Consider the following 17,111-nt stretch of genomic DNA (forward strand, 5'->3'; position numbering starts at 1 on the left):
CCTTCTGCATTCACATGCTGTTGATCATTACCAATTCTTCAACATTTTAATGGGCTGTTTCCCATCCCAAGTGCAAGGAAGTGCCCTGAGCTCTGTCCACTCCTCTGCTCTCTTTGACAAGACTGTTGGCAGAACAAGGGTGACTTCTTACACTGGAAGGCTTCAGGCATCATTGCCAATAATTTTTGTTCAAAACGTAAGGAGTGGCCAGGTTCAAATACAAGACCTATGACATTTTCATTACTAATAAAAGATGCTAACCCTAGACCATGGCTGATTTCTATTTGTGCCTATATCCAATACTACACAGTGGTTGCAAGAAGTCCTTTCAGCCAACAACAAGACAGCAAAATAAGGGATATAATGATGAGATCGCGCACAAGTGGAATTGGAAGAAAGATTAGGGTTTACTGTCTTGTCGATAACAATATCAGAAGCAACAGACCACAAAGTCAGAATGGCCTGGGATTGGGGAAGAAATCAACCACAGCCTTTGCAGATGAACCAATCTGGTATTCATCTTAAGTGCTTCAGGGAAATCAGGTGAGTTTAACACTACAATAAGAAAGAACTAAGGAAAAGAAAAACTAAAACTGGCATCTCTTTGGAAAAAACCTGCATTTAAAGCAAAAATAATGCATTTTTATGGTATACAATGATTTCTTAAGGATGTGTATACTTAACCATCTATTTAATGATATGGTTATAATAGAGGGAAACATTCCACGTAGGAAATATATATCTAAAAACAAAGATGATTTGACTTACCAAATGAAAGTGCTGGCAGGTTGACAGACACACAAACAACCACAAACATACACACAAAATTCAAGCTTTCGCAACAAACTGTTGCCTCATCAGGAAAGAGGGAAGGAGAGGGAAAGACGAAAGGAAGTGGGTTTTAAGGGAGAGGGTAAGGAGTCATTCCAATCCCGGGAGCGGAAAGACTTACCTTAGGGGGAAAAAAGGACGGGTATACACTCGCACACACACACACATCCATCCACACATATACAGACACAAGCAGACATATTTAAAGACCGTCTGCTTGTGTCTGTATATGTGTGGATGGATGTGTGTGTGTGTGTGTGTGTGCGAGTGTATACCCGTCCTTTTTTCCCCCTAAGGTAAGTCTTTCCGCTCCCGGGATTGGAATGACTCCTTACCCTCTCCCTTAAAACCCACTTCCTTTCGTCTTTCCCTCTCCTTCCCTCTTTCCTGATGAGGCAACAGTTTGTTGCGAAAGCTTGAATTTTGTGTGTATGTTTGTGGTTGTTTGTGTGTCTGTCGACCTGCCAGCACTTTCATTTGGTAAGTCAAATCATCTTTGTTTTTAGATATATAACCATCTATTTATTTATATTTCTTCTTCTTCCTGGCCTCATCTGGTGTTATTATAGGATTATAATGTTATTCTGGATTTGGCAATGTCAGTGGTAGAGGATGGCTAGATGCCCTTCCTGTTGCCACCTCCTCCCCCAACTGCCATCCCCACTCCCCAATGAAATGTGTGTACCCAGCCTCTGCGTGTCTAGCATTACCCTTTGTGAAAATGAGAAATATTTTCAAAATTTTCGTGGATTGCATAACTGAGGATGCTCGCAGGTACCAGTCTAGTATTAACCTAGTCAGGTGTGGGAAACCAGCTAAAAACACATCCAGTCTAGCTGGCACACTGGGCCTCATCATTAATCCACCAGGCAGATTCGACCTGGGGCTGGTGCACCTCCCCAGATCCCAGAAGCAACATGCCAATGCCTGTGTCTATTCGGACATTTATTAAAAGTCACGTATTGAATATGGCTCATAAGACATTAATGTTATCATGACTACCTGTTCTATGCTTTCATAAATGAGTGTTGTGTGGGTTTTATATAAACTTGTGAACTCTGAATGACAACAAAAAAAGTTGAAAATTGTAGTCATTTTGCAGATAAATGGGTGGATGTAACTTGTATTTGGCTATGGACAGAAGCTGTGGAGTCCAATGCTTTCACATTTTGTGATATGAGTTCAGCAAACAAAATGTAAGACATTAAATAGACTCTGAAGTTATTAAGTCATTGATTACGTTCTTTAATAAATATACATAATTCTTTGGTAATATTTACCTTCAGGAGGTGAAATGACAATAAACAAACACAAAAGTAAAAGTGATGACATTATTCTAGCTTTCACTATTCATTCCTTCCTGGAGGAGGGGGGTGGGGAAAGAGACATGAGTATAGGAACTTCCTTTCATTCTGGGTTCTGAGTGACCTGCCTTTCCTTTTTTAAAACTTCTCTATTCTATCCCTCTCTCCTCTTTGAAGAAGGAACTAATGTTGAAAAAGCTAAATTATTGTCATCACATTAAATTTTTCTTTTACTTTTTTTATATTTTGCACAACACAATCACATGTGTGAGCATTTTACAGTACCTTAAATATTTTTTATATTTTGCACAATACAATCACATGCATGAGCATTTTACAGTACCTTAAATAGTTTTCACTAGCCAGTGGTCGTTTTCAGACTATAATTGATAACAAGAAAAGACAAAGAATCATTGTAGAACCTACAAAATGCCTCTCCTCTTTCTAACCATAGACAATCTGAAGAGAGACCATTGTTTGGTCTACACTGGTTATGGTATTGTGAAATGTTCAAGTGATGTTTGATATTAAATACAAAAAATTAAGTCTGAAGTTATTACAGGAAACAAATGAATTCATGAATCGCATAAATGCTATTGTTCAAGCCGCGTTGAATGATACATGGCTATGACTAAAATCACAATTTTTTCTTGAGGATCATACATAATAAGCAAGGCCCATGGGCTTAGTGCGTAAATATTTATACACTCCTGGAAATGGAAAAAAGAACACATTGACACCGGTGTGTCAGACCCACCATACTTGCTCCAGACACTGCGAGAGGGCTGTACAAGCAATGATCACACGCACGGCACAGCGGACACACCAGGAACCGCGGTGTTGGCCGTCGAATGGCGCTAGCTGCGCAGCATTTGTGCACCGCCGCCGTCAGTGTCAGCTAGTTTGCCGTGGCATACGGAGCTCCATCGCAGTCTTTAACAGTGGTAGCATGCCGCGACAGCGTGGACGTGAACCGTATGTGCAGTTGACGGACTTTGAGCGAGGGCGTATAGTGGGCATGCGGGAGGCCGGGTGGACGTACCGCCGAATTGCTCAACATGTGGGGCGTGAGGTCTCCACAGTACATCGATGTTGTCGCCAGTGGTCGGCGGAAGGTGCACGTGCCCGTCGACCTGGGACCGGACCGCAGCGACGCACGGATGCACGCCAAGACCGTAGGATCCCACGCAGTGCCGTAGGGGACCGCACCGCCACTTCCCAGCAAATTAGGGACACTGTTGCTCCTGGGGTATCGGCGAGGACCATTCGCAACCGTCTCCATGAAGCTGGGCTATGGTCCCGCACACCGTTAGGCCGTCTTCCGCTCACGCCCCAACATCGTGCAGCCCGCCTCCAGTGGTGTCGCGACAGGCGTGAATGGAGGGACGAATGGAGACGTGTCGTCTTCAGCGATGAGAGTCGCTTCTGCCTTGGTGCCAATGATGGTCGTATGCGTGTTTGGCGCCGTGCAGGTGAGCGCCACAATCAGGACTGCATACGACCGAGGCACACAGGGCCAACACCCGGCATCATGGTGTGGGGAGCGATCTCCTACTCTGGCCGTACACCACTGGTGATTGTCGAGGGGACACTGAATAGTGCACGGTACATCCAAACCGTCATCGAACCCATCGTTCTACCATTCCTAGACCGGCAAGGGAAATTGCTGTTCCAACAGGACAATGCACGTCCGCATGTATCCCGTGCCACCCAATGTGCTCTAGAAGGTGTAAGTCAACTACCCTGGCCAGCAAGATCTCCGGATCTGTCCCCCATTGAGCATGTTTGGAACTGGATGAAGCGTCGTCTCACGCGGTCTGCACGTCCAGCACGAACGCTGGCCCAACTGAGGCGCCAGGTGGAAATGGCATGGCAAGCCGTTCCACAGGACTACATCCAGCATCTCTACGATCGTCTCCATGGGAGAATAGCAGCCTGCATTGCTGCGAAAGGTGGATATACACTGTACTAGTGCCGACATTGTGCATGCTCTGTTGCCTGTGTCTATGTGGCTGTGGTTCTGTCAGTGTGATCATGTGATGTATCTGACCCCAGGAATGTGTCAATAAAGTTTCCCCTTCCTGGGACAATGAATTCACGGTGTTCTTATTTCAATTTCCAGGAGTGTAGTTAAATCATCAGTATTTAGACATTTTTCTGTCACTTAGTGCTTCTTTCACCTCTGGCTATGATTTGTATATATGAAAGGATGCCAATATGTATCATGGTTTGGAATCCTTTTTAACTGTAGAACAATAGGGCCATCGAGAACTGAGTAAGTAAGTCAGTTGGGAGGGAGAGACTAACATAACCCCATGTTGATCAAATATAAACTGAGAGAGGTAAGTAGGAGTTTATCAGAAAGATCAGACTGCTTAAGTTTGCAATATCTCTTGACGTGAAAATGGTTGATAGTCCTGTGTGTGTGTAACATTAATGCTCTGTATGAGTGCATTTGTATCATCTACAATTTTTAATACAGTTCTGCAGCTCATAATTAAGTAAACAGTCCCTTAAGTTGTGTTGACACTTTTCAGAACATTCATATGAGTCTCATAGCAACTTATGTGTACTTTTTCTTGGCAGTTGAGTGCTGTGGCATTTAGATTCACTCAGTGAAGCAGCATCTTTGTTTGCATTTCAATGTGTGCCTCACATTCTTGCATTTTCTTTTCATTTCTCTGCTCTGTTAGTTGCACAGTTAGACTGGGCATCAGTACAGTGGTCTAGTCACTGAGGATAAATTCCCTTTCTTTCCATTACATTGATTGTTCAACATATTACACATTTGCAGCATCACTTTTCTTAAATATAAGGTAAGGTCAACATTTGCTTATTGAAGTTTTACGTCTTCAACACTGTAACAATAATCAAAAGTCCAGTCAGATGTTATAACTCCAGAAAAATGACAAGACAATATATTTGAATTACAAAACAACAGCAGTAGCCACACACCAGTAAAAGAGCAGGGATCACCTCTGGTTTAAAAACAAGAAAGCTCTCCTCCAATTCCAGGTTGCGGCTGTTGTTAATACCGATTGATGGAACTTCAGACAGAGTGTGATAGTACATGGAAAGTGATCTGAAGACAGAAAGGATAAAGGAATGGGGAGAGACATCTGGCAAGCACATCATGGTTGAAAGAAAGTAGACACCAGACTCATGTGCAGGCTGAAGACACAGACAAAAAATTAAAGTGATAGGAAATATGTTTCCCAACTCTTTCTGGAAAGCACACTCTCAAAATTTCAACATTAAACCTCTCCATGACGCACAATGTATCTCTGCCTTTACTTCTGTCAGTTTTGTGCCATTACAAATGATGTGTTGATTTCTTTATGCAAGAATGTCCTGAAGCCAGTCACAAATACAGCCAGATACTCAGAAAGCTCATATTTTGTTCAGCATAAGAAAGTGCAGAACTTTGTTGAATGCCTTCCTGTCTATGGTGCTCTGGATCTCATGGATGAACAGAGCAAGCCGAGTTTCACAAGGTTCCTATTTGCAGAATGCATGTTGATTTTTACAAATGAGTTTTCTGTTCTTCAAAAACCTTACAAAACATTAGCATAACATGTTACATAATTGTACAGTACAAATGGAATTTAGATGAAGAAGAAATCAAATTAAATCTATAATTAAAAAAAAAAACAGATACAATTAGAAAATGGCAGCTGTGGCCACATATACAGAATGAATAATAGGCTCGCAAATAAAATTCTCAACTAAAATTTATCAATGAAGAATTGCAAAAACTGACAATGGAATTTCATGAAATCCTGAAGTGAAATGGTAGATATGAATTTTTGGATGTGAGGTCTGCCAGTTATGCAAACACGGCCAATACAAGGAGGTGCAAATCAAAAAGATGGGTAGATATGAAGTTGTTCAAGGCAGAACAAAATTCAGAACTATAACTAAAAATCACAAATCTGCTGGAAAGCCTCCTGGACAAGCTACAGGGTGGATAGGAGTTACAGAAGAAGAAATGCAATGAATTGATGATTTGATTCTTAGTTGGCACACAAAAACTTACCTTCAGGAGTTCGTTCATGTGAGTTGAAATAATTATGGGCAAACTCCACAATATCGTGATAAGCATCATCCAGCACCTCCTTTTCCTGTTGCTCTTCTAGTTCTTGAAGTTTCTTTTCAACTCTGAACTTCCGACGTTGTTCTCTCTCAGCATCTTCTTCAGCACGACCATTGTAACGCCACGAGTATGAGGATTGCACACCCTGTTGAACCAAAGTAAAAAATCATTACTAACAAATACTTAATAACATTCCACCCCCTCCCTCCTCCCCCTGTCTCATCCCATATTCTGTAAAAGTGAAGAACTAGGTTCCAAGAGAGTTGGAAAGGAAGGAAGATTCAGGTTTGGTGACCAATCAACAAGGACATCAGAGATGGAGCTCAAGCTCAGAAAGTACAAAGATCAAGAAGGAAATCAGCTATGTTCTTTTCATGGAAAATATTAATCAGCATAGCCAGACAGGACTTGAAACTTGGTTCTCCAAAAAGAGAGCTCAGGGCATTAGCCATTATACTACTTCACTCAGAATTAAGGATGTATTTGAAAGAGAGAGAGAGAGAGAGAGAGAGAGAGAGAGAGAGAGAGAGAGACTAATCATGTCAAAGGGGATATGGTATTGCAAACATTCAGTATGTTATGTCATACTTGTCTTTTATTTGACAAGAACATATGGTGACAGATTAATTTCAACTTCCGGTTTATTCACAGCTACTGTCTTCAGTCTTATTTATTGAACAAGAAGTATCTACTACACATCCTGATTTCAAGGATTCAGTAAAATCGTCAAATAAACAATAAAAGTGCAAGTTAGTGAAATTTTGGTGCGAAATAGTGAGGCAGACAAAGACTGAATAAACGTCAGTAAATACAGAAAGAAAAAGGAAGGAAGAAAGAAAAGAAAACAACAGAAAAACAAAAGGTAGTACATTGCTGTTTATGTGAAAAAAAGGCAACCTATAACAGAAGTAAGTAGAAAGCAGTCTGTCGATGTATGGTTCAAGGAAAATGGGTATGCTCTATGGTTTTTATGCACATTTACATTAATAACTAAAGTTTCCTGTTTGGTTCAGTTTGAAATACATAAAGAAAAATGACGACTCAAATAAATGAAAGTAGCTGACCCCCGATACTGTAGATCCGCGTGAACTTGGCCTGCTGTGTCGTGGAGAGCCAGCAAGAGGAGAGCCTGGTGTGCGGTGTTGCTGAACACGTTCTACTCCAGGACTCTTTGGTCGTACTAGCTTGTGTGGAGCTGCAGGAGCAGATACGCTGGTTGGTGATGTTACATCATCATCGTCGTCATCCCGAGGAAGAACCTAGTAGAGAATTAAATTTATATTTAATATAGAATATAGACTGCAGACTAAAACAAATAAACAAAAGGTTTCTCTAATATATTGAACAGATAAAAAAAGTTGATCTTGATAAAAATGTGACAAAAATGTTGGCATGACACCGAGTTGTGGGACAAATTTTTACTTTTAGATATGAGATTTTGAAGTATTACCAATGGAAAACACTAGCCATTGGACCTTTTATGTTGCTTCCTCAATGAGGAAAGAGGACATGGCTGGGGAAGGTTGGAAAGGAAGAGTATGTCACTCAGACGCCAAGCGAAAATGAGGAGATAAAGATGAAGGAGAAACAGTCAGATAGGATAGGTCAAAGTTAAGGACTTTTCTAGGTTCACTTCGGAAGTGATAGAAGGGACAGAGTGAGAATTAAGTATCGAATTTGAGACATGCGTGGGCCTGCATCAGTTTCTTGCTTGAGTAAACTCTTTGTTAGTACTGCTTAGCAGTGGGTTTCTTTGCATCCCGAGTGGTGGGGCCTGGGGTGGCTCTGCAAAGGATTCAGGCACATGCATAGCTCACTCATTATCAGCTGGGGTTTGGGTATGCATGGAATCTCACACAGTATACTGTCTTGCACCCCAAAGCCATGGTAGTCAGCAAGATTGTTGTTTACTTCGTGGACTGAGCTGTCACCTATTGGGCAACTGCAACTTTACCCTGTCTGTGCAGTGACAGGCTATATTCTGCAGTTATACTACAGGTGCCTCTTGCCTTTGCTGGTGGTTTTGGCCTCATACACTGCCCATGACTTGCTTTGGCATAATGTAACAATGACAGAGAGCAAAATTGTTTTTGAGTGTTGGTCAAGATTCACGAGAAAATGCCCCTTCGTTATGCAGTCATTTCAGAGTATCATTTGTTATTTTGACAGTAAACTGATTCAGGTCATTCTATTGGCCGTGTTTTGCTGATGCCTTTCTGTGGATCAGCACCCTGGTAATAAGAATCTATCTGAGACAAATACTCATTTGGTTATTAGACAGTGTCAGTTTCAGAAGGCGAATGTGTTTTTTTATTATTATTATTTCTCAATTAAAATTTTAGCATGTTGTCTCCATATTTATCTTCTTTTGATACTAGTGGGCCACATGGACTCGGTGGAAAACCATTGTGTTTCAGTTGTATCCAATTGCTGTTCAAATTTAATTTGTACTCTGAGCAGATGTTTTATAATTTGCTGAGCAACTGACTCAGAGATCGGCCAAAACTGAGCCATTCTCTATTTGTCTCATTTGTATGCTTCAAGCTCTTTGCTTGTCTGAGGTTTTGTTGCTCATAAAAGTACTTGGTAAACTCCTCAGTCTGCTTTACCCATGTGTACATTTTAAATTTTTTGCTTTTTATGGTTTGTATATTAGTGAAATAGGCTGATTCACAGCAGTTTATGTAAAGCCAAAAAGCAAAAGCCTGCTTCACAGATGCATACACTTGTTTAACTTCTCTGTTTACTATGATTATGTATATTAGTGAAACAGATAATTCTCTTTGGTTGTTTTGCAGCTGTGTATGTAAAGCTATAATTTTTGTCTGTGTGAAATTTTTTTTAAATTCTATTTTTATATAATTGATGTTTGTAAATGACAAAGTCTGCTTTACAGACATCTACACTGTTTTATAGGTTTACCAGCAAAAGAGCAATTCCTTTTGGCTGCTTCACAACCGACTCTATAAAATTTTATAACTTTAATACTAATTTCCTCATCTGGCATTTGATTTCACTTGGTGCAAGTCTGCTTCACGACTCAGATTTCTGCTTTCCCTTATAGTCCAAAATAGTGAAACAATAATTCTTTCCTGTTTAGCTTTTTGCTGTGTATGTAAACTAGTATTTTCTAATGTTATTGTCTACACTTTATCTGTCTGCTTTACGGACATATGAATACGTATTTTGATACAATTTAGGTATTTCTCAGAATGTAACAATTTGTTTTCAAAGTTAGCCTCTGTGGTGATCAAATATTACTTACTTTGGCAATTAAAAATTTCCCTGAGGGATGATTCAATAAATGATTTTACTTGTAATACTATTTATTTTTGCTCAGCACCTTACTACTCCCAGATCACAGCTCCTTACCAGTCCAGAATTAAGAGTAAGAGGGATGAAAAGAGGAATCAACACTACAATCGAGTACTAGCAAGAATCATTAAATGCATTTTTTCAGCTTTCTTGAAGTTGGCTATAGAGTGACATTTGCCGATTCTGAAAACCCATTAATTCATTCACATATTGTGTTCTATAAATCCCATTGTGAAGGAGAGACTTCAGGGATGGGTAATGAATCAACTTGTACATTAAAAAGACATAAGTGGGTAGTGCAGGCTGTATCTGAAAAATTTACTAACAACCATTTACAACTAGTACTCATCTACTTATATCGATAACTATGGGAATATATATCTCTCTCTCACCCACTCTTTAAAGCCTTTCTCTCTCTCTCTCTCTCTCTCTCTCTCTCTCTCTCTCTCTCAGGGTGAACATAACTCCACCAACAAACTTTCAGAGATGGTAGTAAGGACCAAACCAAAAAAAAGTATACTAAATCTCACTGATTGACTATGAAGGTATCTCAAAATATTTTTTGGTCTTTCCTTGCGATTTCTGCTACTGTTAAAAAGAATTCATTGCATTTAGCAGTCAGTTATTTGAATTTAACATCATCGGTCTCAGCACTGTTGTCATCAGGGAGTTGAATATAATTTTCTTTACCTCTTTTGTTAACTTCATATTTAACAATTCTCCAAATTGTCTTACTTTGTTCTTTTAATTCTGTTAATAAAGTTTTTTCCCAATCCTATTCAAAGGGTGGCGAGCACCAAACTAGTATGAATTACTCTTGTAGTAACTTCTTTAGTCTGGACTACCTTAGTAAATTACTTCTGCAGTAATATACTTTTTTAGTAACTGTTGGGGAGCTCAATTTCTGTTTACTTTTTTAGTTGTAACTAAAGTAGTAATGCCTATTTACTAAAGAAGTAAGCCTTTTCTGCACACTGCTGGCACCAACATTATGTTCCCTCTTGAAAAATATCGATTGTCGGCAGACATTCTTGTATCACCTTTTGGTGATTTATGTTCATCGCTATAGTTTTAGGATCTAGAAGGGATTATTAAATTGAATTATTAAAAATTGAAAATCTAAATGCTAGTACACTAATGATAAGATCTGTGAATTATGAAAAAGAAACATGCTATTGATGGATGAATCTATTGGTAGCCCCGCTGTCTACAGCTAATAACGTCCATTGTTGGTTGGTGACACATATTAATTTAAGTGTCAATTTGAGAAATGAGCTAGCAGCAACATCGAGGTAGCCAAGAAACATTCAAAAAACATACCAGGAAATGAAAAAGAGCCGTTTGCTGAAATAATGAAAAAGTACAGAACTACTATTGAATCTAAAAAGCATGATATCAACATGCTAAACAGGAAAAAGGGTGTTTGGGAAAAAATACGCTTTGAATACAATGCAGAAGCTCTTACATAAACACAACAAGAGCAGCTTCAAGTAATTTGCAAGGACATGAAAGTGCAAGCAGAGAAAATGAAAGCTAAATGTAATTGTGAACAGTTTCAAACTGGTGGTGGAGTAGTTGAGACAAAGATAGCCAACATAAGCCAAATGGTTGTTCATATAATCCCACAAGTTTTCGAGGGTATAGCTGGAGTTAACAACAATGACACATCTGAAGATAATGTGATACTTTCAAGCAACTTTGATGATGATAACTGCTCTCAAGGTAGCACTGAAACTGATTAAGGTCGAGCTTTATCCCATAGTCATGAACCTTGGCCTGCGTTCTCTGGTGGGAGCTTATCAAAAGATGCGCCAAGCAAAAGAGGGAGAGAACATGTGGTTGCAGTGAATAACTGGGAGTTGTTGAAAAAAGCAGACGAGCTTCATTCCTTAAAAATGTGTTTAATATGAGAAGAATACAATGCAAAAATTTTATTAATAGAAAGACAAAGAGAAATCATAGAAGAAGAGCGAAACCTTAAAATGGAAATTTTGAATAAGTTCAAGAATGTAATGGAGCAAACTTAAGGTCCCAGTTCTTCAGCCAATATGCTCTAGAAATTTGGGTTTTCGTGAATGAATAAGAAAATATTCATATGTATAAAACAACTTTTATTTCCTGACATTTTTTCATATACTTAATATGTTCTTGTTTCCTGTATGGCATAATATTTTTGTTTATCATTTCAGAATCGGTGCTAATTTTTGTTAATACCACATTCTAATATTTATCTGAATTTGCAATATTGTAAAAGAAGTCTATTTTATTTTAGAAATAATTGAAACATTGTATGACTTTGTATACTCAGTTAAGAAATAAAATGAGAATGTTAATCCCCTGGTGAAAAAAACTATAAAATTACACATAAATTAAATGAGTCACTTTTCACTACAGTAGTGACAATCTGGTGGCTTATTTATTCATTTCAGAAGGGAAAGTCTTTACACTAACTTCTAACTTTACTAGCAAACTAGGTACAATTCTCATTAAAGTAATTAAGTATAATAGACCTTCTGACAGCCTGACCTGCAGCATCTGCTTCTGGCTGAAATGCATAATGTTCGATGTCATTCACCGCCACAATATCAGGATGAAACACATCTTTAACTTCTATTCCAAAGATGTGCAGAACAGCAGCAGCCACAATAACATTCTCACACTTGTTTGGTTTAGATCGAGTTGTTTTATGAGAATTTGGAAAAGTTTCTTCCAAAAACCGAACACTTGCTCTATTACACATCTGGTAGCAATGTGGGCTCTTTTGTAGTGCCATTCGGTTCCTGTATGGGCTCGGAACACAGGAATGTTTGGAGACAACATATTCACTATCTCCAACAAGCAACCCATCATACTGTCCAGTTTCAAATTCTGCAGCAACTCTACTATTGCTCCAAATGCATGCATCATCCGTGGAACCCGGCCAACGACTTACCACATTCAAAATCTTCATACTGACATCACAGATGATTTATGTATTGATAGAAAATAAATTCTTGCGATTTCTGTATAGTTCTGCTTGTGTTCCAGAAGGGCAAAGTATGGGTATATGTACACAGTCTATGGCCCCTATGACATTTGCGAATCCGCCAGTTCAATAGATTTTCCTTTTGTTCTTTGACATATATTCTTGGCTCTGTGGAATGAACATATGCAGTGGCTTTAAGGCAATTAAACTGTTTATCACACTGTTAAAAGCTCTTCCAGCAGTAGTATGATGGATATTAATGAGATCTCCTGCTATGATTTGACAAGTACCTGTGCGAAAGATTCACAGTCCACAAATAAGTTGCAGCCTAAGAGACAAAGCATGGTTCCTGTCAGAATTATGCTGCAGTAATGGTCCAGCATAGCAAGTAGCAACTTCAAGAATTCTTTACGAAACCCAAACTGCTCTTTGAAATCACTGTCGCTATACATCACAAATAGGTCTCTTCTTTCCATTGCAACCCACATTCTTGAGGTGTTCACCTCTTCCTCCATCTCCACATATTCTTTGTAGTCCAAGTAATCCATAGAATTCGACACTTAAAACACAGAGCTCACAGATCGCACCTTACTCTCCTACTTTACTCCTACTACTACCTAGGAGTAAATTTTGCCCTTTTTTCCTCAAGTTACTCTTCAATGGTGCTCTCCACCAATAATGGTGTAAATAAATTTACTTTGAAAGTAAATCAAAAATTTACTCCTGGAGAAATTTACTCCTTTAGTTGAGTATCATCCACTGGAAGATGCTGATTTCCTTCTCTCTTGGTAACTTACTACTTTAATTTCACTTACTCCTGGTTGGTGCTCGCCACCCTAAGCTCCCACAATAACTGACCCACAGCTGTTGTAAAGGAAAACTGAATTCATAGCACTGTAAGAATATTTTTGATGAAAAAAATAAATTGCTCACCTACTGTGGGTCCTGTAGTGAAAATGGTGTAAGTACGAGGTGCATTCAAGTTCTAAGGCCTCCGATTTTTTTTCTCCGGACTGGAAAGAGATAGAAACATGCGCATTGTTTTAAAATGAGGCCGTGTTCATTGTCAATACGTACCAGAGATGGGAGCAGCATACGGCAGATGGAATTTTACCACAAGCGGCAAGAATGAGAACTGTTTTAAATACTTAAAATGGCGATGTTTTCCTTACTTGAACAGCGTGCAATCATTCGTTTTCTGAATTTGCGTGGTGTGAAACCAATTGAAATTCATCGACAGTTGAAGGAGACGTGTGGTAATGGAGTTATGGATGTGTCGAAAGTGCGTTTGTGGGTGCGACAGTTTAATGAAGACAGAACATTGTGTGACAACAAACCGAAACAACCTTGGGCTCGCACAAGCCGGTCTGATGACATGATCGAGAAAGTGGAGAGAATTGTTTTGGGGGATCGCCGAATGACTGTTGAACAGATCGCCTCCAGAGTTGGCATTTCTGTGGATTCTGTGCACACAATCCTGCATGACGACCTGAAAATGCGAAAAGTGTCATCCAGGTGGGTGCCACGAATGCTGACGGACGACCACATGGCTGCCCGTGTGGCATGTTGCCAAGCAATGTTGACGCGCAACGACACCATGAATGGGACTTTCTTTTCATCGGTTGTGACAATGGATGAGACGTGGATACCATTTTTCAATCCAGAAACAAAGCGCCAGTCAGCTCAATGGAAGCACACAGATTCACCGCCACCAAAAAAATTTCGGGTAACCGCCAGTGCTGAAAAAAATGATGGTGACCATGTTCTGGGACAGCAAGGGCGTAATCCTTACCCATTGCATTCCAAAGGGCACTACGGTAACAAGTGCATCCTACGAAAATGTTTTGAAGAACAAATTCCTTCCTGCACTGCAACAAAAACGTCCAGGAAGGGCTGCGCGTGTGCTGTTTCACCAAGACAATGCACCCGCACATCGAGCTAACGTTACGCAACAGTTTCTTCGTGATAACAACTTTGAAGTGATTCCTCATGCTCCCTACTCACCTGACCTGGCTCCTAGTGACTTTTGGCTTTTTCCAACAATGAAAGACACTCTCCATGGCCGCACATTCACCAGCCGTGCTGCTATTGCCTCAGCGATTTTCCAGTGGTCAAAACAGACTCCTAAAGAAGCCTTCGCCGCTGCCATGGAATCATGGTGTCAGCATTGTGAAAAATGTGTACGTCTGCAGGGCGATTACGTCGAGAAGTAAGGCCAGTTTCATCGATTTCGGGTGTGTAGTTAATTAGAAAAAAAATCGGAGGCCTTAGAACTTGAATGCACCTCGTAGATCCCAGACCACTCACAGTGCTGTTGCCAGTTTCAACTGTGAAGCACTAATGGCTGCATGCAGAAACAGTACCTGTTACAGAGCCGTGACAACACTGAGGTATCACCACAGAGATGTTCATAAAATCACATTATTTTATTGTCTGAGATAGGAGTGCAAAGCTACCACACCTAGTACCCTGCAACTGTCAGGGATCAACTTATGCCAACTCAACTACAATAATCACCTTCCCATTGCTCAGTGAGTAAACACTTCCTGAATAATATGACTGAATTAACATTTATGACACTGTGAAACTGTTCATGTCCATTCTTGGCTATACTTTATTGAAAAGAATATTGCTGCCATTTGACTATCATGGTGAGACCAAAGGTCATGGGGTTCACACCAATTTCGTGAAAGACAGTTGGATTATAAAATAGATTATTGATCATTGTTGCATTATGTCCTATTCTAGTTGTGAATGTTACTGTGGGAAAAACTTCAGTAAGTGCCCTCAATCAGTACTATCTAAAATGAAGTCAATAGTGAAACTTCCATACAATGACTTCCCAGCTATTTCCATAAGTTTTATTTGCACTCTCTAGTGATACACATCACTCAAGGAGAGTGATGCATATCATTACATCGTTTTACTGACGAATGATACTAGCAATGAAAGTACACTGCCTGCCAAAAAAAAGTGAAGCATCCAGAAAACATTGTTGGATGTCAATGTACCTTCATACACATATGTACCATCGGTGGGCATGTAAATGATTAGAGCTGCAATCCTCTGTAACAGGTAGAACAGCCACCAGGGTGTATTAGTGCTGTTCATGTTTAGTGTTCGTGCCAGGCCTGATATGGTATATAAGGGGCGTGAAGAGCACCAGATGTTGAGTGATCACTGTCAAGGACATGGAGACGTCACATTAGCGACAGCATTATCAGCACCTGACGGAGTTTGAAAGGTGCATCATTATGGGTTTCCACTTTGGCTGGCAGGTTGAATCGTATGATATCCAGATTTGTGGATCACTGTAACAATAGCCTGATATTGAACTGTGTGGGAATGTGACAGCATGTACACTCATCGTCAATGTTCCAGTTGACCATATCTGACCACCACAAGGTAGTGTCCCCCGAACACATCTTAACCCACACACGTCTGTGTCTGCTATCTAAGAACAAGTAATGGACTGCCTGCAAGTTTCCATGTCACCACACATCACTGGTCAAAGACTGGCAGAAGCATGGCCTAGAGAGTTATCATTCCACGTGTAGCGTGTAGGCTTCCCTTGACACCACTTCTCAAATGGCTGCATTTGGAGTGGTGTCATGACCAGGAAGCATGGACTATTGATAAATGGTGTCACAATGTGTTCAGCAATGAGTCACAGTTCTACACTACCCCAGATGACCTTTGTTGGGTGAGCATGATAACAACCTGGAGATGTCCCACTGTTCCAACATTATGGAAAGGTAGAGCACCCTGCCATCATGGTGTGTGGACCCACCAGATATGACTTCAGGTCACAGGTTGTAGTAACTGAGGAACCTCTGATGGCACAACAGTACTGCACAGACATCCTTTGTCCTCAAGTGTTACTTTTCCTGTGACAGCATCATGATGCCGTTTTTCAACAAGGCAATGTTCACCCACAAATGGTGTCTCTATGAACTCTCTGTATGGTGCTGAGATACTCAAAAGACAAGAAAGATCCCCAGAGCCGTCCCCACTAGAACATGTATGGGAACATCTCAGATGTTAATTCTGTGCCAGTACCTATTTTTGGTGCAGTAAGGGACAGTTACAAAAGTTATGGGTCAGCTTGCCTCAGAAGAGGATATAATGGCTTTATCACATCCTTACCAACTGAATCAGTGCAAGCATCCATGCCAGAGGCAGTGCAATGTCATATAGATTGGGGTCATATTGATGAAGCCTTTGTAAAGTTGACTAGATTTTTAAATCATTCCACCAACATCACATACCCTCTCAACTCGTGAAGTTTCATTTCATTTTGACCTCCGCTTCTGGGTGCTTCATATTTTTTGTCAGGCCACATAATTTATGTAACAAAAAAATAATAAGGTAAAAGATTATGTCTAATACAACATTTCATATATCGTGCATGTGGACAGTCATACTGAGGGACAACAGATATCTTCAGCATGGGACAACGGTTGCTATGGCATACCGAGAGGAAATTTCAACTCAGACGCAGTAATAAGAATTCCATAGATTATCATCCTGACCTGAAGATGTGCAGACTTCTCAAGAATTTAGTTTACAATACTCAGATGTTGTAAAGGGAACTGGAGGAACT

The 17,111-nt window shown here is 40.1% G+C and overlaps 1 protein-coding gene across 1 annotated transcript in view; it reads right to left on the reverse strand.

Annotated features, from left to right (window-relative positions):
- LOC124805426 (myosin-I heavy chain) overlaps window positions 1-17,111 on the reverse strand; it is an 804,788-nt gene that overhangs the window by 121,414 nt on the left and 666,263 nt on the right. Inside the window, exons 18-19 of the mRNA XM_047265991.1 lie at window positions 7,293-7,487; window positions 6,172-6,373 (exon numbers count right to left, since the gene is read on the reverse strand). Coding sequence (XP_047121947.1) covers window positions 6,172-6,373; window positions 7,293-7,487 — 397 coding nt within the window. The remainder of the gene's footprint in view (window positions 1-6,171; window positions 6,374-7,292; window positions 7,488-17,111) is intronic.

The sequence above is a fragment of the Schistocerca piceifrons genome, chromosome 1, assembly GCF_021461385.2.
Source record: "Schistocerca piceifrons isolate TAMUIC-IGC-003096 chromosome 1, iqSchPice1.1, whole genome shotgun sequence".
Taxonomy (NCBI): Eukaryota; Metazoa; Arthropoda; class Insecta; order Orthoptera; family Acrididae; genus Schistocerca; species Schistocerca piceifrons.